At 40.4% G+C, this 24,708-nt stretch overlaps 3 protein-coding genes across 3 annotated transcripts in view; 2 read left to right on the top strand and 1 right to left on the bottom strand.

Moving 5' to 3' along the window:
• Positions 1–143: 143 nt before the first annotated feature.
• Positions 144–3,951, bottom strand: ssna1 (Sjogren syndrome nuclear autoantigen 1). Its single transcript, XM_072693041.1, has 3 exons — positions 3,681–3,951; positions 1,559–1,758; positions 144–507 (listed from the first exon to the last, which is right to left on the bottom strand). Exons 1-3 carry the CDS (start codon positions 3,730–3,732, stop codon positions 412–414), a joined length of 348 nt encoding a protein of 115 aa, XP_072549142.1. The 5' UTR covers positions 3,733–3,951; the 3' UTR covers positions 144–411.
• Positions 3,952–4,980: 1,029 nt separating this feature from the next.
• Positions 4,981–19,722, top strand: anapc2 (anaphase promoting complex subunit 2). The gene is made up of 14 exons (XM_072673214.1): positions 4,981–5,225; positions 7,421–7,676; positions 7,846–8,170; positions 8,552–8,684; positions 9,388–9,589; positions 10,007–10,126; positions 10,979–11,096; positions 12,150–12,328; positions 12,418–12,559; positions 13,121–13,196; positions 14,051–14,254; positions 14,998–15,130; positions 16,406–16,647; positions 17,838–19,722. The coding sequence occupies exons 1-14, from the start codon at positions 5,115–5,117 to the stop codon at positions 18,048–18,050; spliced, it is 2,454 nt and encodes an 817-aa protein (XP_072529315.1). The 5' UTR covers positions 4,981–5,114; the 3' UTR covers positions 18,051–19,722.
• Positions 19,723–20,856: 1,134 nt separating this feature from the next.
• Positions 20,857–24,708, top strand: part of npr2 (natriuretic peptide receptor 2) — a 69,227-nt gene continuing 65,375 nt past the window's right edge. The window contains exon 1 of the mRNA XM_072673201.1: positions 20,857–21,886. Coding sequence (XP_072529302.1) covers positions 21,196–21,886 — 691 coding nt within the window. The 5' untranslated portion in view covers positions 20,857–21,195. The remainder of the gene's footprint in view (positions 21,887–24,708) is intronic.

Raw genomic sequence — 24,708 nt, 5'->3', positions numbered from 1 at the left:
CAGATTGTGAACATTATGGGCCACTTTCCTGAGCAGGGATTCTGTCTAGTCCTGGACTAGACAGTATTTATTAATAGGATTTTTTTTCTGCAATTGAAAGGGAAATATAGTCTATAACAAGACTTAGATAACTCATGTCCAGGAACAAAGCCTTTATTCTGAGCAAACTACAGCCTGAAGCAAGAATTTACTAGAAATAATCTTTATTAAAAACATCTCATTTATATATGTATATATAAAATACAGTATCAATAACTGCTATCTACACAGTTATGATATAAGAGTGGTCTATTAAGACACAGAAGGTTGTTTAAGAGATTTAAATAGTAAAACAAAAGAGAGGCCAGTGGACAAGATGACACATGAAAGTATGTGAAAGTGGAAAAAGTACATTTAGAATGGAGGTCAGCATCAATGGTCTTTGCTGGTCCTGGGTTCAGCAGCTTTTGTGAGGTTCCCCGTCTCCTTTTTCAGAACACTCAACAGGGTCTGTGAACTTTCTAGAATCTGAGAGGAAAAATAGAAAGGAAATTAGCAGACAAACAGTAAACTGGTACTTTAGTGACAATTTACTTAAATATGAGGAAATATTAAGAAAATTGCACCATCTTTAAAGATCCCTTTTGGAAGAATAAAAGTAAAGCGCAGTCCTTCAACGTCAAATCAGTAAAAGTGAACTAAACATTAATTCCAAAAACATTTTTCTTAATATTTGAAAATGAATCCAATTTTTTTAAATCCAACACACACAACTGACTTTGAGAGGTAGAGAAAGACAGTGCGTGTGTGTACGTGCGCAAGTGTCTGCTGTACTATTAATTATAATACCTCTTGTATACATTTACCGTAAACAAAATGTTCAGCGCTTCAAAACACTCTCAGTGAAAGCTTTCTTTAATCGACACTGTTCACAAATAACCGTCCAGTGTTTCTGCCTTAAAGGTAAAAGCTACAAAAACGGGTCAAAACTGAAATAGATTTTTCCCACATGGAAATAATCTTGCATTTGCTATGAAAGCCGTCCTCGCTTCATAAACAACTGAATTATGTCAAGTGTTTTTTTTAATATACGAGAGTATGAAGGTAACATCAAGCATGCCTTTTAAAGTCAAAAATATCCTATGGCTAAATGGGAGCTTCCTTAACTGGGCAAGTGCTTTGCAATGCTGCTTTAGTTTTCCTGTCCCAGGCATTCAGGCATAACTAATCATACTGAATCAATATTGAACTCTGTAGAGAAAATGGAAAATGTATCCATCAGAAGTAACAGATGTTCCAGAGCCATTTTGCAAATGCGTGCCATGGACCAATTAAGTTATTTATAAACCTCTTCGTCCAAACTAAGGTGTCAGGTGTGTTCAGAAAAAAAAGGGAGAAGCATTTGGAGAAAAGAACACACTGCCAACCGTTAAGCTATTTAGTTTTGGAGTTGTGTTGCACAGGAAACTACACTCATGCTGGCAATTTTGCCATTTTGCCAGAGCTACTTTTGCTGTGTGATGTGTTTAAGTCAAAGGAACACTGTCCAGGTTTTATATTATAATAGCTAGACGCTGACCTTCATGTAGGCAGCCTCGGTCTCCGCGATGGTGCGGTCAAATTCAGCACGAGCTGTGAGGCGATGGGCCAGGCTCTCATTCACCCGGCTCAGCTTCTCGGTCAGCACACGAATGTCGTGCTGAAGACGAGTCTTCTCCGATTCCTCCTGTTGGATCTGCTTATTCAGCTCATCCCTCTTAAAGCACAACTCCTCTATACCTGAAGAGAAAGGACAACGGTATTAAGCATGGATGCATGTATGGATGACCTGCTGTTTAAGACGTTTTACATGTACATATCTTCCAGTTACTGTAGTACATGGTAAACTCCATCCTTACTTTGTTAGTACTGTGAGGCCCATGTAATGAAACGCCAGTGGGAGTTTGTTTATGTACGGATGAAGCAGTTCACAGCAGACTTCTTGCTGAATCATGTAAAAGTGATAATGAAGGAGGGGTGTGTGTGTGTGTTTACACTGCCTTAAAATCATTTATCTCAGTAATAGTGTTTTCCTTAAAAATATTTCAATAGAACAGACTCAAGTGAACAAAAACACAGTAAAAAGTAACAGGAATTCCCCAAGAAAGTAGTAGAACAAAGCATGATCCCAGGTTTCTCCTATTCAGCAAATCTCACAATGCTCATTTAACAATGTTGATTTAACACTGGCAAATTTGCTGTGATATCCATGCTCTGATTGGAGGTGTTGTGTTTAGTTCCATTGCCAGCTCACCCAATTTAACATCACTAAGCTCCAATTTACCAAAACCAGGTGTTGGATGAGACTACTAATAATACTAGACTCCCACAAGGAGAGCTTTGGAGATGTTTTAATGAACGCAGTGACCCACCTGTGGTGTAATTAAACAGATTTTGAAGAAAGAGCTGTAGGTTAGCGCTTTGTGTAATGCAGAGTATTGTGGTCACCATATTGGCTTTTGTAGTTAGTAGTAGCTAAGCTTAGAGGTACATTTTGGGCTCTAGCCAATCCAAACTAGCTAAGGGTATTTTCTGAGTAAACAGTGAAGCACTAAGTAAGCCGCTCTGGATAAGAGCATCTGCTAAATGCCTTCAATGTAAATTTATAGTAGATAGATACCGTCTCATTTATAGTAGAGAACTTACAACAACAACAAAAAAAAGAAAGTCAGAGAATATACTTAACAAATATAGTCCACTGTACACTATATTTAGTTATATTATAGTAAACTGTTAAAAGTCAAAAGATCCTTGAGGACCTTTCAGAGGTTATTTAATTGTGAGGAACTGTGGAGGAACCTCTGAAGGTGCTGAAAAGAAAAATGTTCCTTGAAGGTTCCTCAAAGCACTTAAGGAGGTTCCTCTACAGTTTTAAACTGAAGAACATCATAGGTAGATAGGTAGATAGATAGGTAGATAGATAGGTAGATAGGTAGGTAGATAGGTAGGTAGATAGGTAGGTAGATAGGTAGGTAGATAGGTAGGGTTGCACTATATGGCCCTGAAAAAGAGTTTATTCTGCTTATATTGGAGTAACAGTCTCTACAGTCCAGGGAAGACATTGTACTATATTTTGGAGCATGGCTGTGAGGATTTGATTGCATTCAGTGACAAAGGCATTAGTCAGGTCAGGATGTTGGAATATCACCTCAAAGTTTCTCAAGGATCTTATAGCTACTTTAAAACAGGTGCAGTAGAATTAAAAACTAAAACTATGTGCTTATGTGCCTAAAATGTCTGCACAATACTGTTTATTTACATAACAACCTATTAAATAGTCATGTTTTTAGTGTATATATAAATGACAAATGGCAGCTATAGCTAAGTAAACACGGGCTAGCAGTTATAAAAAGGGAAATCTGCATTACAGCTGCACTGTCCTTACGCAGCAAACACTTTTACTGAAATTAAAGGGATTTTAAAGAAAGAGCAGTAAGTTAACGCGTTGTCTGGCCTCGCTGTCTGACAGCAGCTAACCTAGCGCTACTTAACCCAGCTAGCTAATCTCAGGCCACCAACTGTCAGCTGAGATAGCCAACATTAGCCCCGCCAGCCGGGATCTTTCACTAAAGCCTGCAAACCAAACTCAGATGAGCACATCAGCTAATTTACAGACCAGCTATATTTCTGATGTCTTAGCCATGACTAATACAGCCACTCACACTTCACCAGCTCGTTGTTGTATGTCTGCAGAGCGGCTCCTTGTTGGGTCATGCTGACTGTAAAGCGTCTCAGCAGGTCAGCAGGATCTCAGACAGTGTGGTCTTCTGCTGTCCTCTCAGTCCGCGTCCCGCTTGAAGTACTTAAAGCTCTTATTCAGACTAATGTAACTAACTTAGGAGAGCGTTTGTGTTGAAGCCATTCACACCACCAGAGTCAAGCCTCCCTCCTGTTTCTACAGCAACCTCGGAGGAGCGGCTCTTCTCCTGCTTCCTCTGCCGGACCTTTATGGCGGTTGGCAAACAGTTCAGTTCAGTGCAATACCGCCCCCGCCGGGCTGGAGTGTGGAGGTGGGACCAGCAGCTACTCTACATCTTCAAATGTTTGTGGACACTCCTTCTAATGAATGCATTCACCCACACAGCTTGTCTAGTCCCTGTAGAGAAGTGTTGCCAATAGAATAGGCACCCTGTGTGGGCTAGAGGGGTGCAAAGCCCCCCACCATTCCGCTGTGGGTCAGTGGAGCTGTGTTCTCTGGAATGATGGTGGTGCTCTGTTCAGTAGCCACCTTTGGGGTGAGTTGGGGAGTTGGGGATGAGGACATCCTGACCTCACGAACGCTCTTGTCGCTGAATGCAATCAAATCATCACAGCAATGTTCCGAAATCTATTGGAAAGTCTTCCCTGGATAGTTAGTGGTATACAACCTTTTTAATATAAACAATGAGTGAACAGGTGTCCCAATACTTTTGTCCATATAGTGGATCGCCTTGCTATGGCGATGCTTTTCTACAGTTATTGGGCAGAACCAATCACAATCTCTATTTCAACTGGGGGCCGGTCAAACCTGCCGCAGAACAAATCAAAACTCTCCATTTTATTCGGGGGCGGGGCATGTCTCAAACAGCCGAGCCTGCGTTATTTCATATGAGTCTCTCAACTGGTAAAACAACTGGATGTGTGAGGAGGAGAGGATATGCATCGTATCTAATATTCTTTATTTCTTTATTATCAATATTCTCTATTACTATAAAACAAGATTTTATTCCATGCATAAATAATTAATTTATAAAAACGTCATTATGGAGGATATGAAACTGTACACTATCGTCAAGACTATAAGCGTATTGTTTAAACTAATAATGAAAACTACCAGTTTGGGTTGTTATTGATTCATTTATTAAATAAATAAACCATATAAAAAATAAAAAAGTATATTATTTAGGGTCATAAAAAAAGTAACCAATAAAACAACGTTTTCAAAGGCCTCGCGCCCTTGACGTCATCACAGCGAGACGGCTGCTTGAAGAAGAGCGCGATCCACTGGGCAGAGAAGTAAACAACTGCAGGAGGCCGCTGAACATTTCAGCCATAACGTACAGCAGTTCGTGAACACGGTATCATTTGGGAGAAATGCTGCGTTCAAGACAGGTTTCATGTTAGTAGGTTCTGGCCCGACACACGGACACGACGAAATGAGTGACGGCGGGTCGGTGTTGATCCCCCCTGGTCTGCCCGCAGCCTGGGCCACGGTCACTACTGCACTGGTGAGCTGGAGAGACAAACACCCACTGGCAGTCTTTAGGGTTAGGATTGCTGTTTATTTCTAGCGATGTAAGATCAGTTTGCTAACCTGCAGTAAACTCAGAGATAGGATCAGCTTGCTTTATTGACATCCAACGTTCATAGATAGATCGATAGAAAAGGTTGCACTGTATAATATTGAGAGTTCATCCTGCTTTTATTGGAGTAATTGTCTCTACAGTCTGGGTAAGACTTTGTACTATATTTTGGAACATTGCTGTGAGTGTTTGATTGCATTTAGTCCCTCTCAAAAGCTTTAGTAAGCTCTGGATGTTCTGTAAATAGGAATATCACCAACCCACCTCATTCCCAACTTCCCAGGTCATCCCAGAAATATTGTCTGGAGCACCACCATCATTCAAGAGAACACAGTTCCACAGCTCCACAGCTCAATGTGTGAGGCCTGATGCTCCTCTAGTCCGAGCCTGGCATTAGGCATAGTGCCTGTAGGTTAACTTTTATCTGCTGCAGAGAGTCTTATTCTGTTGGCAATGCAGTTACTAGACAAGCTGTGTGTGTGTGTGTGTTTGCATTTGCACATCTGTGTTAGCAATGGTGCATCTTTAATGCATTCATTAGAAGGGGTGTCCATAAACATGCCACAAACTAAGTCTATAAAGTGCAGAATATTTACAGTGTCATCACAATGTCATTGTATAGAAAACACATGTACAGTATGTTGTGTATTGGTGAATGCTAGGTACAAGTCCAGTGTCCAGTGTATGCTCTATATGGGCAGTAGTGATTTTATCGGTCTTGTGTGGAGTTCAGCAGGGTGGTAGTGGATGGGAAGAAGCTGGGGTTGAACTGACTGGTTCTGGCATGGGTGCTCCTGTATCTACTCCTGGATGGTAGGAGGTTGTGGGTGGTTGAAGTGTGAGCAGTCCCTGATGACGCTACGTGTTGTGGAGCGTTGGAAGAGAATGTCTCTGTGAAGCTGCTATACCACACGTTTAGCAGATGCTCTTGTCCAGAAGTGATTCACTGTCAACTCAGAGAATAATACCCCCAGCTAGTGTGAATAGGCTGGAGTCCAAAGATTTGTTTTGGATTGGATTAGATTCAACTTTGAGAAAGTGCAAGTACAAACCAAAGAATTGCCGTTTGTTACTTTGCCCTTCTGGCTAGATGCAAAGTCCAGTTGATGAGCATAATGAGTCAGTTTTAGCTGCAGGTAGACATTAAAAGCAGAATTAAATAGATACATGCAATATGTTGGATTCATTGAAGTATCAGGAAACCCTAGGAAAAACTTGAAGCTTGGCTGTCATTGGACCTTCCAAAAGGACAGTGATCCTAAGCATACATCAAGCCCAACAAGGATTGGTTTCAGCAGAAATCCTGGAAGATACTGGAGTGACCGTCACAGTTGCCTGACTTGAACCCAATAGAAAATCTTTGGTGGGATTTGAAGAAGGCTGTTACAGCACGCAAACCCAACAATATTAGTGAACTGGATGTCGCTGCTCATGAGGAGTGGGCTAAGATTCCTCAGGAACACTGCCAGAAGCTGAATAATGTTCCCAGCAGGTCATAACTAAAGGCGCTTGTGATGAAGGGTTGAATAATTCAGAGACTGCAGTAGTTCAAAAAGTGTCCTTTTGTGTTGAATGTGAAGAAAGCACAGTTAGGTTGAGCTATTTAAATTGTTCTTGTTTGATTGGTTTAAAGTAAAAAGGTTAAAGGTGCACGTATTTGTCACCGTACAGTGTACACTGCACAGCGAAATGTGTCCTCCGCATTTAACCCATCTGTGGTAGTGAACATACACACACACACTAGTGAACTAGGGGCAGTAAGTACACACACACCCAGAGCGGTGGGCAGCCAACTCCGGCGCCCGGGGAGCAGAGAGGGTAAAGGGCCTTGTTCAAGGGCCCAACAGTGGCAGCTTGCCAAGCCCGGATATCGAACCCACAACCCTGTTATCGATAGCCCGGTGCTCTAACCGCTGATCCACCACTGCCCATTATTTATTGCAGACAACTGAAAGTGATAACCACAACTGATAACCATAACTTGCAATGGGGGTTGAATAACGTCATACCCTTCATTCACATCAGCAAACAAAAAAATTACAAGCTCTATCATTCTTTTTGGATTACATGATGTAGAGCACCCCAATTCTTAACTCACTTTTGCATTTTATTTCCTGTAGGTGTCTCCTGTGATACCTCCTTCAGTTCCTAATGAGACTATTTCTGATGCTCTGGCCCTGTTGTGTGAGCAAGGAATGGGTCAGTATGTGGAGGGCTGGCTGCTGGAGACCTTGCAGGTTCGTTTGACCACTGATGTTGCTCCAGAGTTCTGGGCTGGGTTAGAGCAGCCCAAGGGGGATTCACAGGAGAAAGAGAGAGCAAGAAGTCTACTAGATGCCTTTAGGACTCTGCTGCTACGTCTCGAACCTTTCCTTGGTAGGCTTTCTTCTGTTGTTTTTGTAGCTATTCTACTGCTAAGCAAAATCTGAAGGTCTTCTCCATTGATGGATGTAGCATAGATCTTCCTTTGTTAATGGTGTGGCTTGGTGAATGCTTGTATTGATTTTAGTTGCAGGTCTTTTTTTTTCTTCACCCTTGCTTCCAGGTGGCCTTGAGCAGCTAGGTTCATGGCAGGACGAGGAGCGGGGAGGTCTGGTGGGTCCTGGAGCCCACGGCCTGCGTGAAAGGGCCTTCTCAGTCATCCGTGCCATCCTACTCTTCTCCCCTCAACCAGTGCTCCAGGAGCGAGTTCTTGAGTTCTACAGTCGCACTTTCTCTGTGCACATGAGCCAGGCGGGAGAGGGTCTCGAGGGGGAGCATGGAGTGGAGGAAGCTGATGGGGGCACTGTGTGTCCAGGCTGCTCTGCTCCACCTCAGCTGTGCTGGTGCAAGGAGGCCTTGGAGCAGCTGCAGGAGCTTAGCCACATCCTGTGAGTGCTAGGATTGTATTGTGTTGTGGTCTAGAAATGCTTATTATAGTTTTATCATGACACCTTGGAAAATATGTTTTTATTAATAATTTTCATATTCTGAGGAAAATGAGATGGTATGAGGATCTTTTTCTATGATTTAGGAATTTTGCAAAAAATATTGAGCAAGTGGACATTTTTTTGGAAACTTTAATCCGAATATAAATGGAAGCCATCCTACTTCTTGTAAAACTAGATGAAAACACTTTAAGGAAATTGATGCCCATTTTAAATTGATGCGAACAAATCATACATCACACTGTCCTACATATTTGTCATGCAGATATAACATTGAGTGCTGTAATGTAACTGTCTGCGTGCTGTTTCCGATGTGTGTTGCAGCTCCAGGCTGCAGCTGTTGGAGAGGGTGAGCTCTGAGGCGGTGACCAACATTTTGCACCGATTGATTGAGGAGAGGATGGAGCAGCGCTGCCGAGGCGAATACGAGAATTCCTTTCTGGCAGACTTCAATGATGTATGACATTTAGCTTAGGGCTAAATGCCACGTGACACTTTCACACGTTTTAACATCTGCTTTGACTTTGTCTAAGACTGAAATATATACACCATATGTGCAAATGTTTGTGGACACCACTTCTAATGAATGCATTCAGCTACTTTAAGTTGCACCCATTGCTGACACAGATGTTCAAATGCGCACACACAACTTGTCTAGCCCCTGTAGAGAAGTGTTGCTAATAGGACAAACCAGGCAAACCTAATACCAGGCATGGGCTAGAGGAGTATAAAGCCCCCCAGGATTAAGCTGTGGAGCAGTGGAACTGTGCTCTCTGGATCCATACTTTTGGGAAAATTTGAGGAATTGGGAATGGGTGGGGTGGTGATCACCCATGATCCCAAATTCAATAACGCTTAATATCCCTGAATACAATCAGATTCTCTCAGCAATGCTGCAAAGACTAGTAGAAAGCCTTCCCTGGCCAGCAGAGACAGTTATTCCATCAAAATATAAATGCCCTTGATTTGGGATGAGCAGGTGTCCCAATACTGTTGTTCATATAGTATATATATCTTTATGTTTATAACTGTTCATAAATATGTAGAAAATCTGTCATGGTCTGTATCCTTACTTGCACCAGTGTTGTTGAAATTGTAATCACTTCATACATTTGTACAAAATCTCCTGTTCCTAAATGCATCTTTTGCTTGTGCTGCAGTGGTTGGAACAAGTGCTTGGCTGGCTGAGCAGAGTCTTTGCCAGTGAAGTGGATGAGGCTAGCACTGCTTCACTGGCTGCCAAAGTAAAGCCTGACCAGCCTGGCAGTGCCATCCTCCAGCGCTGGCGCTGCCACATGCACCAGTTCTTTTGCCGCATCTACGTCAACATGAGAATCGATGAACTTTTCAGCATCATTCGAGGTAAAAAGACAAAACACCTTCACTTAACTTCAAGTTAAGTGAGTATTTTTAGTGTGTTCATGTTAATATGAAAGATGATAATACTACTAGTAATTAAAATATAATAAATAAAGATACAATAGAGTAACCGGATAAATAACCCCTGTGAGACCAATATGAGTATCAAGAACTAGGATTAATTCTACATAACTAAGAAGCAAGTCATAAATAAATAATATATTATAAATGAAACTAAATTTTATCTGTCCTTCATATAATGTATTACAGTGTCATGCAAACATTTTGGCAGAATAACAGTAAGAATGTTTAAAATGTCTGTTTATTCGTTTTTTTTATTTAGTTATTTATTCATTTATTCTTTCATTTTTTAAAACAAAAATCATGTTCTGCTATTTGGATATTATTCTGCCTACTTAGATTTTCCGGAGTCTATCCCTGCCATTGAAGACTTGAAGTTCTGCCTAGAGCGGACCAACCAGAGGCAGCAACTGCTCACTTCCCTCAAGTCTGCTTTTGAGACACGTCTGCTACACCCAGGTCAGGAGTGGTGGTTGGAGTTACCACTGAATTTAATATTGTTCTGTTTCTTTTAAACATATTTTGTTTATAGATGCATGTAGTTTTTCAGCAGTATAGTATAATACATGAACCACCACAGAATCAGTTAACTGCTATAACAGATGAGCATAACAGGTCTAATAAATTACACTTTAATTTGCAGTTTATAATCTTAACTGCACAATAACTGGTTAGTAAATTGTATATATTATATTTTATTTATATATAATTTACTATATTGTTGAGTGCCATTGTGCTAAAGAAGGTATAATCTATAGGGTTGTTTTTCAGGGGTTGGCCTAGGCCCCTTAGTTTCAGTGAAGGCAAATCCTAAAGCTTCAGCATACCAAGATGTTTTAGAAAATTGTATGCTTCCAACTTTGTGGAAACAGTTTGAGGAGGGTCCAGTATAGCTGTGCCCCAGTGCACAAAGCAAGGTCCGTAAAGGCATGGATGGGTAAGTTTGGTGTGAAAGAACTCTACTGGTCTCTCGTCCAACATCGGTGTTTGACATCACAAAGAACGAAGTGACTGAAGATGTCCCTTAACTGGGTTTGTGCTTGTGTTTGTGCTTGTGGCTCAAGTTAATATGTTAGCCCTAAGCTAACGCAGTAGACAAAATCTGACATGCTAGTCAGAGTACAATAATACAGCGTGCTTAAGTGTCATACCACACAATATGATACATTACAGCCAATACATTCCAGTATGCTGTTTCCTTAATGCCTCAGCAATTTTCTGTGACCTCATTAGCATTTAATATTCCAGTTGTGTTTAGTCATTCTGTTTCTTTGAAATAGAGATCATTAAACCTGTACCTTCCCCTTACAGGAGTCCACACATCAGACATCATCACCGTATACATTTCAGCCATTAAAGCTTTGCGAGAACTGGACCCCTCCATGGTCATTCTGCAGGTGGCCTGCCAACCGATCCGCAAGTACCTCAGGTGAGGCCTAACTCCACTTTGCTTTACCCGCAAACTAAAAGCCGAGTAGGCCTACAGTTCTAGGGTCATGATTTTGAATAAGTTATTATTATTTTTCTATTTGATTATCTGCATTTTTATTTGTATACTTTTCAGATATCCCAATGGGAGAATTTCTATATCGAATTGCATGCAGCCAGCGTTAAAAGAGATCTATGTCTAATTGGCCAGGTTGATTTAGTGATTTGTCTGTGCGTTATAGGCAAGGGCATAGGTTTAATTTTCACATTGGTGGGGACATAGTAGTGGTCCACAAGATTTTTTTTTCTTTCTGTCAGTATGTTCCTTAACAATAAATACACAATTGTGATTATGCTTACCAACATCACGGTTAGCTTTGTGTATTTCCTGATAGAACATCTAAACAAGCTAAACAAGTTCATTATAGAAAAAAACTGTTTTTTAGACTGAGCACATCACCAAGTTAACCTATTTGCCAAACACACACACACACACACACACACACACACACACACACACACACCATTGTTTAGGGTTGCCACGAGTTCTGTATAATAGCCTATGCAATCATTCCTCATTTATAAATAAAATACTGTCCCTTACTTATTTTGCCCAGCTGCTAGATGGTGTGTCTCTCTTAGCCTATGTTCACATCTAGTTGACAGAGCTTTGGCCCTTCTTAAGTCCACAGCCTCTCACATGTTCACAAGAAACGGCAAAGCCAGTTCTGTTAGCGATGTGGGTTAGAGAGACAGGACTCATTGGAAAAGGAGATCTGTTAACCGTTTTTGTACCAAATACAGTGACTAGACACTGACTGACCATTGTAATTAAAATTTTGAGCAAATTATTGCTAGGGAAAATTCAGTAGATATTGGGATATAATACTAAATGTCATCATTTATTCAGTTTGTTTTCACACAAACTATGTGCCTTATGGAAAAAGTCCAGCTATGTAAACCCAAACCGATAATTTAGGCTCTTTATCAGAAGTACTTAAATATGAGTGCTTGCCTGAAAGTGGGTTGCTGTACTGTATTCTGGTGTGGGCAGGACTCGTGAGGACACTGTGCGGCAGATTGTGGGGAGTCTTACAGGCGATGCCGAGGGCTGCTGCGATCTGGCCAATGAACTCTCTCGAGCCGACCCTGTTACCCTGGAAACTCAGGACAGTGAGGATGAAGGGAGTGACCCGGATGACTGGACGCCTGACCCCACTGATGCTCTCACAGGTTACAAACCAAAGAATAAACACTTTCAGCAAATAAATCCACATATAAACTCACAACTGAGCTCGTTTTTTCTCAATCTGTGTCTGTAGATAAAACTGGTTCTAAGCGGCGTTCCTCAGACATCATCAGTCTCCTGGTCAGCATCTATGGCAGTAAGGACATCTTCATTGACGAGTACAAGACCGTACTGGCAGATAGACTGCTCCACCAGTTCAACTACAACACAGCTAGGTGCATTTGCTTACCACTCACACATACAATCTAAGGTGCATAAACACCTCTAAAGACCTTTATTACATGCCTGGGGGAATTAAGAAGCTTTCTCAAACTAGCTAAAAACATAACTGCTTTTTTGAAACTCTGATACTTTTTACAGCAGAAATAATTATTTTAATGTTCTGTGGTGTCTCCCCCCTTTTTTCAGGCAAATACAAATTTACTGGTCATAAACATTTATAAACAATTGAATTAGTTGCCTAATGTTTTTAACTGACTGGCAGCCTCACCAAAATACTCTTCATAAATTGGCAAAGTTTGTCAGGTGTGGTGCACTACCACAGTGTAGCGCACCACTTTGGCTGTAATTGGCTACAATTTGAGGGGCTGGATTTTCTTTGCAGCATTAATGGAACATTTCACTTTTGCATCATACTACAGAGTCCAAACTGGGGCATTAGGGGACAAATTTCTTACACTCAGGGTTGTTTGAGCAGACAATAAAATAACACCCAATACCAGATGTTCACATACAGTTTCTTGTCTTTTCTGCATGTCGGTGTGTGGGTGTTCTAGGGAGATTCGCAATGTGGAACTGCTGAAGCTGAGATTTGGAGAATCCATCATGCACTACTGTGAGGTGATGCTGAAGGTGGGAATGTCTTTGCTGCTAAAAATTAGTCAACTTATTTTATTTGTGAATTATTGTAATACAATCTTGAAAATAAAGGTGCTTTAAAAGATTCTTTGAGTGATGCCATAGACGAAAGAGCATGATAGTAATAGAGATGTGTAAATATAAAGAATCTTAAAAATGGGACCTTTTAAAAAACAAAAAAACAAAAAACAAACAAAAAAAAACCTTTACATCAAGAAAGCTGGGGCCTGAGAAAGCACAATTGGCCTTGCATTCTCAGAGTGGGTAAGTGGCTCTCCCTCTCCCTGCATCATTTCAGTGCAATGGCCGGCATGAGCATCTGGTGCATTCCCAGCGTTTTTTCTGATTACGTTGGTTGCCTGGTGATGTTACATCGATGGCTGCACAAAAAGAGGCAGTGGCATGCGTCAGTCCTTACCCTCCCAATGTTGAGGGCATTACATGTGATTGGGGGGAGAATACTAACTAACTAACTATAGTGGTTTGGGTAAATGGCTATCTAAAATTTGGGGACGAAAATTAGGCTAAATTAGACTAAGCTGATCTCCTAAGTGCCTATGGTAGTTTGTGGTTGTTCAGATTAGCAAAGTAACATGTTTTGTCTGTTAGATTAGCCTTGGTAAATGCACTTTGTGGTGCCTAAGGGAGCAAAATAAGGAAAATATGTCAAAGTGAACGTAAGAGATACGTTTATCACATGCCGTGCTAATTAAGCTGATTCTAATTCTCTAAGTAAAAATAAAAAAATAAATAAATCTGGTCTTAATGTATGTAAACTTAATGAATGTAATCTTAGAATTTCTTTCTCTAGCTAATCTCATATTTCTGTTTTCTCCCGGCCTCTCCAGGATGTGGCAGACTCTCGGCGGATCAACACTAATATCCATGAGGAGGAGGCTCGTCTGCCTGCGGAGGAGCAGCCTCCTCTTCTTCTGTCGGCCATGATCCTGTCTTCAGAGTTCTGGCCTCAGCTCAAAGAGGAAAAGATGGAGCTGCCTGCCGTTGTCTCTAAAGCCATGGAGGCTTACACACACCGCTTTGAAAAACTCAAGGTCTCTCTTGCTTTCTTGCTCTTAGACACATGTTTTTGTCTTTAAACCTTGACCCGATTTTGGTTTGGCAATAGGATAATGTTTCAGGAATCCTTTAGGTTATAAACTTATATGTTTTCTCTATCAAGACTTTATATCAGTTCAATAAAACTTCCTAAAAAATGACCTCTGTACAGGATCTGTCTTTAAGACCGTGTTTGATCATAGTGGCCATAAAGGATTCTCCTGGCCAATAATTGAAGATGACACAAGTGTTTAAATCCCATATTCTACTTTATTTTAATTTATTTTTTTTACTTGTTTTTGCTAATGTGTATTTAAGACTGATCTATGTAAATGATCCTTGCTCTTTTTGACTTATTATGCTTCATGAAACAAAAAACAAAAAAAAACCTTCAGGCTCAAACTCCTCTTATAACGTGAGCAGGAATAGGTAGGTAAACTGGTCTCTAGTTTGAATATAAATATATATGGTTTTTGACATTACTTCATTTGACAAATATTTAATTCAGAATAGGTCATATTTGAGTGTGCATGACTGTGAATTTGAAAGGGAATTTAAAACTGAAGCGAGGATGTTTTACTGTTCTGTGTTTAAGAACCATTTTTGTGTGCAAGTGTGATATACCGCCATATAATGTAATGGTTCTAGACAATTGAAAGGCTTTTTCTAGGACTGTAGATCCAAGACAGGTAGCTGGTACAGGCCTGCAGCTCAGTTTGTGTGTTTCTTTGCTGTGAAGGCCATGAGGACCCTGAGCTGGAAGCCTCATCTAGGTTCAGTGACTCTGGATGTGGAGCTGGAAGACCGAACTCTCAGCAACCTCTCAGTGTCCCCCATCCATGCTGCAATCATCCTGCACTTCCAGGACAAGGGTAAGGGTACAGGCCTTCTGTTTAAGACATACAGTACTTCTACAGTTCTTGTACTCAATTAGTATCAGTATGTTTCAATTTCCTGACTCATGTGCCATGTGTTTGAATGAGTATCTTCCTTTTGGGCTAATTTTTACAATGAGTGCTCATTGTCCCTGGGTTTCTGTGAACAGTGCAAAAAAAAAGTTTAATAAAAACATAAGAGAAACAAATTAGATTAAATAGTCCAATAAACAAATTCAGCGATAATTAAAAGTTGCTTGTATAAACAAACACCGCTGGGGGAAATTTTGTAAGCCTATAAAATGAGATTAGACATGAATAAAAGAAATTCCTTCTTTCATTAGTGCTCACTTAATGTATAAAAGGGGAAAATAAGAAGGTGCCAAAAAGGGTTTTAGGAATAATACCACCTTTTTAAGTTCTCTAATGAACATTTTCAGAGGAAATGCTCAAGCGTATCTCAGCCTAATCTCTGCTGTCACATCTGTAGCTCATAGTCAATTACCACAGACAATTTTAGTGCTTTTCTCTGTGCTTTGGAAAATAATAGAAGTCCCATTTGTTTCAATACACTAAAGCCACTGAAGCAATTTGCTCTTGTAGTGCCATTAACAAAAACAGGGGATTGCTTCCAAATGAGTTTGGTTCAACTAAAAAATAAATGCAAAATAGGGTTAAGCGGTATAAGGGTAATATTGTGTACCGTGGTATTTTAAAAACCTTCATGGTATCTCAATTACGACATGTCTAAAGATTCCACTATGTTCATTTAAAAGAGACACATAGTAGGGATGCTGTGGGGGCTCACTTATTGGTGGCATCACGCTCTGAAAACAGGTGGGGGAAAAAAAAAAAGGCCACCATAGTTGTGATTTAACAACGCATTGAGTTTGTGTAAAAGGGAGGTCAAGCAATCCTGAATATTACATGTGCCTGAAAGTCGAAAACGCTACCAAGACCATTCCCTCGACTCTGCGCTCTCATGTATGAGGCTTTATCATCTAAACGTGTGTGATTTGAGCCTCAGACAAGCTTTGAGCTTGTGTTGCAGCTAGTGGCACAGGGAACATTTCACTCAATTAAATATCAATAAATACTAGAAACAAACATCACACCGACTGTAATAAAGCTGCAGAGATGAAGACAGGTGGCTTCTTCAAAATGATAATGATTACAATCCCACCTCAAAGGATTTGTCATGATATCCTCCCAGCCTCTTTAGAAAGAGTGCTTCTAAAGTATTTCTAAACTGTTCTGCTTCCTTTGTCTCAGGCACTTGGACGCTGGAGGAGCTGAGTGGAGTACTGGGTGTGTCTCAGGAGCTTGTGCGCAGGAAGCTGGCATTGTGGCAACAGCACGGCGTAGTGCAGGAAGAAGCTGGGGGGCGCTACAGCATACTGGAGACTGCGTCCTCTAGAGAGCGGCCCGAGAGAGCTGTCATGCTTATAGACAGCGATGAGGAGGGAGACTCTAACACTGCCACACAATCTGAGCAAAGGGAAGAGAAACTGCAGGTAAGTTGATAGTACACACACACACACACACACACACACACACACACACACACACACACACACACACATCAGGACATTGATGCACAAAGACCTGGACAACAGAGGATACTTGAAACTGTTCAGTCCTTTACTCATAAAACTTTTTTTATTTTAGGGTTGAGTATTCTTTTGAATCTTAGTCCAAAATATTAAGTCAAGTGCCTTTTACCCATCAAAAAACAATATGTGTACGGTAACCTCTACAAAAAAAAGGTTTTATGAACCAACAAGATTAATCTTTACCAAAAATACTTTTCCTAAGGCTGGAAAAAAGATATCTGTTCCAAAACATACAAGCTCAATCGTCAAGCATGGTGGAGGTAGTGTCATGACTAAGGATTGCATTGCTGCGTCGGGAACAGGCTAACAAATCTTTGTTGATGATAAGATGGTTATTGATGGTAGCAACACTATGAATTCAGACTAGTCTACAGAAATCTGCAACCATTCTCATGCAGCATGATTGTGACCCAAAACATACTGCCAACATAACAGAAGATGTCATCAGGGGACCAAAGTATAAGGGTCTAGACCGGCCAGGTCAGTCATCAGACTTTAACCCAGTTGAGCATCATTTCTGCTTCTGATGAGGAGACTTAAGGGACAACCCCTGCAAAACACACAACAACTCACAGAAGCTGCAGGAAAAAAAATTGTGGTAGCAGGCACATACTGTGTTCTGCATACTGAGCAGGATGTGGTGCACCAAACCTGCAGAGGGGAAGTCCCAGGGCATTGCAAAATTTTCTGATAGTTGTACAGATTGCTTGTGTAGTCAATAGTCAATAAGAACCAATAGCCAGGTTTTCCAGTTGAACATGGTCAAATAATATTGATTCCCTAATCAACATAATTAAATAAATGGATTATTTGAGTTATCACTAAACTTTACTAACTTTACTTAAATGAGGCTTGCAAAGTTGTACCAGTAAATGCACCAGTGAAACAGTAAGGCAGTTTTGACTGTGGTATAGACAACAGTAAATAAACAAATAAACTTGGTCTTGGTACTCTGCAGTTTATGCTGTTACTACTTGTTGTTTACTCTCTATGATCTACTGTTGTTTTGTGTTGTGGAAGTCACACTAACTAAAGGAGAATTTGATGATTTATTGCTGTTTGTTAATGAGAGCTGTTCTGTTTGGTTTTAGTTATTCTGGGCCTACGTTCAGGCTATGCTGACCAACTTGGAGAGCATGACTCTGGAGAGGATTCACTCCATGCTGCGCATGTTCGTAGCCACCGGGCCTGGCGTCACAGAGATGGACGCCAACGAGCTTCAGGCTTTCCTCCAGAAGAAAGTCAGAGACCACCAGCTGATCGTCTCAGCTGGAGTTTACAGACTGCCCAAGAGCAGTCAGTAGAGAGGGCGGTAGGGAGAGACACAGCCAGACAAAGTTTGCAAATGTATGTATGTATGTTTGTTTGTTTGTTTGTTTGTTTAGCTTAAAATAATAAAATGTCTTATTTGTTTAAAGTCACCGTTTGTCATACTCTTATTGTGTAGTGAATTTCACTATGGTATAGTGAAAGCCACCTCTGAACTTTGTATAGTGTACAAAATATTGCATTATACTGTCCAGAAAATGCAGTGTACTGAGTCCTTAAATCTATCAAAGTGGAAGTGAGTTTTTGATTAATTTCATAATTAAATTGATAAACTGCTAACAAACATTTAGAGTGATTTGGCACAGAATGGCTCCAAATACACTGCCCGATACTTCACGGGCCCCATTTTAGCAATCTTTAGGCGAGCCACCAACCGTGCACTGCGCAGCTTGATTTAGCGGAACTACTATTGTAAAGATGGGGAAATTCACTGCCAAGATGGCAATGAATGTCTGACTGTTGATGTCTGCCCAGGTTGCTTTCAGTCAGTGTACATTTAAGTACCAAGATGGCAATACACCAGAAATTTACCTGAATACACCTCATTTCGAGATCACCACCACGCCCATCAGCGCAGGTATATATTTGCATGCACCATTGCTATTTAAATGATGTAGGCGTGCAAATAGACTGTTGGAGGGGTGAAAGACAGCAATGAGGTTGTGACGTGCATTGTACAGGGTGTTAGATGTTTTTTTTTAAGTAGACCAATTTAAAAAAAAAATTTTAACCTATTTATTATAACCGCTATATTATCAGTAATGGCTAAATCTGCATAGACCTTGACCCTTGGTTCACATCGTCACCATTTTTTCACTCTACAATACACCACTTCAAATGATTGATTATATCTTAGTGATTGAAACATATTTACAGTTTGAAAAATTGCTGCACTTCCATGTTATAAACAGTGCATTTTTTTCTGTCCTTTAATGGAAAACAGTGAAGTATGACTAGAGTGGAGTCTTTGCCATTTACTTTTAGGCAGAATAGGTCTGACTCATGTACAAATCTATTCTTAGATGAATTTCCAGTTATGAAGAGAGAGGAGGAAAACAGGGTCAAGAGTGTAAACAACCCTCAAGTTTAAATGCTAGAAAATGTAAAAATATGACTAAATGTAAATACCAAGTTTCATTCTTGTGCGGTGAACTCACCCAGATTCTTAGACTTAATGGACACAGTGGCCCATTTGTGATTATTCAGAAATAAATACATGTAATAGATTCATAAGTAAACAAAGAAATCAATCATGTGAAACATTGTATATTGCCTAATTTCTCATGTCAGTCTTGTAATCCACTTTCTCTCAACAGTCTCGTGTTTTTTCTGCTTTAGTGCGCTTGATTCAGCCCAAGAAGGACATGTTGATTATATATATATTCCATGGAGTTGTGCACTATTGTCATCCTGATTTAGCAGTCAGGTCAGTTAGGTTATCATTGTGGCCTTTTGTCTATCATTTATAATGTAAGTAATATCATAATATTTTTGCTTTTTTTCTAATAAATATCTTTGATGACTAAGATATCAGGCTAATATTGAACAATGCAGTATGATGCTCTGTATTGCACTTTTCTTTCATGTAACTTTGGCTTTTTATTTATTTTATTTTATTTTATTTTATTTATTTATTTTTTTACACACTTGCTGGGATACCTTGAGCTGTATTTGAACTGCTACTCAGCAGTATTAAATAATAATAACATGTTCAATTATTTGTTTATTTAATTTTGACACTCCCATGTTTCAAGATGAGAATTTTTTTTTTTTTTTTTTTTTAAAGTCAATCCTCATGCCACATGGTGAGGTATTAGGTTTATATGATATCGGTATTGATCGATATGCTAAGTTAATGTATCGGTATCAGAACTGAAAAAGGTGGATCGTGCATTCCTGCTTTTAAACAAAACATCTAAAGCATTATAAATACAGTTTTTATCTAGAATTTTGCTGCGCACTTTCTGTTTATTTAGGCAAATTATCAACAGGTGTAATTCAGCAAATTAACAGTAATTTAAAACCAGTAACACCACTGGCAGGTAAAATGAATGACCTTGATTATCTCTTTACAGTGGCATTTGTTCAGGGGTTGGAAACTGGCAGTAGTTGAACAGCCAGTTCTTGAAGTTGATTGGTTGCAGCAGGAAATATAGGTACGGGCAAGCGTAAGAATCTGAGACACTTTATTGAGGACCAGTTTGTGATGGCGAGGCGACTGGGTCAGAGCATCTCCAAAACATTCGACAGGCCTTGTGGGGTGTTCCTAGTATGCAGTGGTCAGTGTCTACCAAAGGTGCTTCTGGAAAGGACAATCAGTGAACCGACGACAAGGTTGTGGGCATCATGCCCAGGGCTCATTGATGATTACGGAGGCCCCACCTCACAGGACTTTCAGAACTAAAATAATCTGTAACATCTTTGTGCCAGATCTCATAGATTATGTGGAGTCCATGCCTTCACTGGTCAGAGCTGTTTTGGTGGCCTGAGGCTGACCAACACATATTAGGCAATCAGTTTGTTATTTGTTATTATTATTATTGTTATTACTAATACTATTGTGATGATAATGTTGTTTTTATTATTCCGTTATGATTATTATTACTACTCCCACAGCTCCGACTACTACTTTGATGAAAATATGAATCAGTAGTAGTAGTATCACTACTGTGTGGCAGGCAGGGGGCGCTGTTTCCTCACCAGTTGCTGCTTTATGACATGACGAGTAGGAGGGCCGTGCTGAAGGGGCTGCACTGAGTTTAACTTGTTCATTTGGATACACGTTATCACACACAACACACACTCTCTCACAGGGGAATCGCACGGCAAGCTCTGAAACTTCACTTACCTTCGTGAAAGGGACTTTTTTCCCCCACTGGAGGAGCAGCGGAGTGAGACCCCCACACTGATGGATTCCTCTCCCACCTCGGCTGCGCTGCAGGAGAGACGCGAATGACTCGCTCTGAAGAAGCGTAACTCCGTCCCTCTCTCACCTGAGGGCTCTCCTCTCCTCTCTCTCTCTCTCTCTCTCTCTCTCTCTCTCTCTCTCTCTCTCTCTCTCTCTCTCTCTCTCTCTCCTCTCCGCTCCTCTGGAGTTGTGTTCCTCAGCTCGAGCTCGGGATGGGGTGTAACGCGGACCTCCTGCCCCGTCTCCTCGCGGCGGTTAGTTTCTTGGCGCTGAGCGCCAGCGGGACGCGCGAGGGGAACATCACGGTAGCCGTGATGCTGTCGGACAATCTGAAATACCCCTGGGCAGCTCCCCGGGTGCTCCCCGCCATCCGCATGGCCAGGGAGCACATCCTTCAGCGCGGCTTGCTGCGGAACCACGCCGTGCACCTCCTCAACTTCAGCGTGGAGGACTCCACGGGCTCGTGCTCCGAGAACAAGGCGCAGATCATCGCCGTGGACACGAAGCTCTACCACAAGCCGGACGCCTTCTTCGGGCCTGGCTGCGTGTACTCGGTGGCCTCGGTCGGCCGGTTCGTGTCCCACTGGAAGCTGCCCCTCATCACCGCCGGCGGGCTGGCATACGGCTTCGACAACAGCGAGGAGTTCAGGACGCTGGTCCGTACGGGACCGACCACCACCAAGCTCGGGGACTTCGTCAACAGCCTGCACGCGGAGTTTAACTGGACGCGGCGCGCGCTCTTGATCTTCCACGACCTGAAGCGGGACGACAGACCCCACTTCTTCCTTTCGGAGGGCATTTACCTCAACCTGCTAGCGGAGAACATGACTGTGGAGGTCTTTCCCTATGAGGACATCACCTCCTATCATGAAATCGTCACGTTCATTAGGGAGAGCGGCAGAAGTGAGTTGAGCGCGAGCGCGCGCGCGCGTGCGTCTCTCTCTGTGTGTGTGTGTGTGTGTGTGTGTGTGCCATTGCTCACATAGTGCTTCCTGATTTATTCTTCTTCTCTTCTTTTTTTTAAAGCCTTAGGGTTTGGTTGGGCGAAATGCAAAGAGTTTAATAGAGTTGTATTAAATATCTCTATATAGTCTAAATCCCTAGACTAGAAACCCCCAGAACATCTAGCTAGCTACTTATAAACACACTCTCATGTACACTGAGAGCAACAGCAAAACACTGACCTGTACACTGTTGTATGTTGGAGACACAGGCGAAATAGAATCATACTGTTGTTATTAGAAAATTACATTTTTCTGAAGTCTGAAGTCTTTTTTTATTTAAAAGTAAAAAGCAACAGTTCATCCTTTTTCTAAAAAAAATCCTGTTTTGTTTTAAAAGTTAAATATATTAGAATGAAAAGAAATTTAACTGAGATATAGAGCAGAATAGTATGGCTTAATACCAACACCCAAACCTCTAGACTCAAACGACCCTTATAAAGACATCCTTATGTATATTGAGAGCAACAGCAAAAGACTGACCTGTACACTGTTGTATGTTGGAGACACAGGCAAAATAGAATCATACTGTTGTTATTAGAAAATTACATTTTTCTGAAGTCTGAAGTCTTTTTTTATTTAAAAGTAAAAAGCAACAGTTCATCCTTTTTCTAAAAAAATCCTGTTTTGTTTTAAAAGTTAAATATATTAGGATTAAAAAGGAATTTGAGATCTAGAGCAGAATATTATGGCTTAATACCAACACCCAAACCTCTAGACTAAAACGACCACAGAACATCTAGCTAGCTACTTACATAGATACCCTCATGTACACTGAGAGCAACAGCGAAAGACTGGCCTGTATACTGTTGTATGTTGGAGAGACAGGCGAATAGCAGCATACTGTTGTTATTAGAAGATGAAGTTTTTTCCTGAAGTCTTTATTTTTTACTTTAAAGGTTAAAAGTAAATCATTTTTCTAAAATCTCGTTTTATTTTAAAAGCGTATTATATTAGAATGAAAAGAAATTTAACTGAGATATAAAGCAGAATAGTATGGCTTAATACCAACACCCAAACCTCTAGACTCAAACGACCCTTATAAAGACATCCTTATGTATATTGAGAGCAACAGCAAAAGACTGACCTGTACACTGTTGTATGTTGGAGACACAGGCGAAATAGAATCATACTGTTGTTATTAGAAAATTACATTTTTCTAAAGTCTGAAGTCTTTTTTTATTTTAAAAGCAACAGTTCATCTTTTTTTCTAAAATCTTTTTTTGCTAACATTTTTAAATGTGAAATATATTAGGATTAAAAAGAAATTTGAGATCTAGAGCAGAATATTATGGCTTAATACCAACACCCAAACCTCTAGACTAAAAAGACCCCCGAACATGTTCATCTACTTATAAGACTGGCCTGTATGCTGTTGTTGTATGTAGTAGAGACAGGCGAAATAGCATCATGCGGTTGTCATTAGAAGATTACATTTTTACAGGATGTAGTAAAGTAAAAACAAATCAAGAGTTAAACTTTTTGCAAAAGTTTTGTTTTAAAAGTGAAATATATTAGGATTAAAACAAGAGTTTAACTGAGATCTAGAGCAGAATATTATGGCATAATCCCAACACCCAAACCTCTAGACTAGAAAGACCTCAAAATGTAGGACGTTTATCTTCATCGGTAGAGTATTCGTAGTGACCAATGGTCTAATTAGCATTATATTACTCATGGCCAGTATTCTGTTGGTATATATTGCAGACATAGGGGAAATAGTATCACACTATTGTCATTTGCAGATTTCGGTTTTCTTGGGTAGTTGTTAGTGTTGGTTTATAAGTGGAAAGAGGATCCAAATAAGAGTTCGACCAAGCTGTAGAGCAGTACTGTAATCTTAAGGCTTAGTACCAACATCCAAACTTCCAGCCTAAAAAGACTTCAGAATGTTTAGCTATATACTTATAAAACTCCCTCAAGTCCATGAGAGCAGTTGTAGTAATGATCACTATTAGTGTTCTATTGTTGCCATTCATTTTTTGTTTTTCAAAATCTTGTTTTTTAAAGCCAAAAATGATGTTAATGTGGACAAAACCTGATCTGATATAAAAATATACACATGCAGAACTGAATTATGTGGGAAAGCTAGGGTCGTCTAACTTGAGCGATTCACATATCACAGACGAAATAGCATCACCCTCATCATTTGCAGATTCACGTTTTATAATGCCTTAGTTTAAAACTGAAAAAGAGGAGAATAGAAAGAGGAGAATATTATGGCACAATACCAACATCCAACCCTCTAGCCTGAGAAAGTCCTCAGAAAGTAGGACATGTTTATCTGCTTCTTAAAATCCTCATCTTCAAGGAGAGCAGAAGTAATGATCAATATTAGCCTTGGCATATTTTTTTCCCCCCAAATGCTTATTCATTTCTTATTATAATCAATGAATTTATTTGTACATACAATTTAACGGGGGAAAACTTGACATTATATATAGAACTGAATTACATGGCAAAGATAGGATCGTCTAAACGTCTGCTAGTCTAGCATGAGCTGAGAATGCAGATCATCCTCCTGTTTATGAGAGGTCTGGCCTGTATACTGCTGTTGTATTAGTCACATACTGTTGTCATTTGCAGATTCCACTTTTCTTAAGTCTTCGTGTTGCTTTAACCTAAATGTGGAGCAGAATATTTTTGGCATCATACCAACATCCAAACCCCCCGAAATGTAGGACATGTTTATCTACTTATTAAGACATCCTTATGTTTATTAAG

The sequence above is a fragment of the Salminus brasiliensis genome, chromosome 1 (genome assembly GCF_030463535.1).
Source record: "Salminus brasiliensis chromosome 1, fSalBra1.hap2, whole genome shotgun sequence".
Lineage (NCBI taxonomy): Eukaryota > Metazoa > Chordata > Actinopteri > Characiformes > Bryconidae > Salminus > Salminus brasiliensis.
The sequence above is the reverse complement of the archived record's forward strand: the minus strand, read 5'-3'. Positions and strand labels throughout refer to the sequence as shown.

Excerpts from the sequence above, each read along its gene's own strand:
- ssna1 (XM_072693041.1), bottom strand. The coding sequence starts at position 3,732 with ATGACCCAACAAGGAGCCGCTCTGCAGACATACAACAACGAGCTGGTG. Across the intron at positions 1,759-3,680 it reads CAACAACGAGCTGGTGAAGT|GTATAGAGGAGTTGTGCTTT; the intron begins GTGAGTGGCTGT and ends CTTTCTCTTCAG. Across the intron at positions 508-1,558 it reads CCGAGGCTGCCTACATGAAG|ATTCTAGAAAGTTCACAGAC; the intron begins GTCAGCGTCTAG and ends TTTTCCTCTCAG.
- anapc2 (XM_072673214.1), top strand. The coding sequence starts at position 5,115 with ATGTTAGTAGGTTCTGGCCCGACACACGGACACGACGAAATGAGTGAC. Across the intron at positions 12,329-12,417 it reads CCCCACTGATGCTCTCACAG|ATAAAACTGGTTCTAAGCGG; the intron begins GTTACAAACCAA and ends CTGTGTCTGTAG. Across the intron at positions 15,131-16,405 it reads CCTGCACTTCCAGGACAAGG|GCACTTGGACGCTGGAGGAG; the intron begins GTAAGGGTACAG and ends CCTTTGTCTCAG.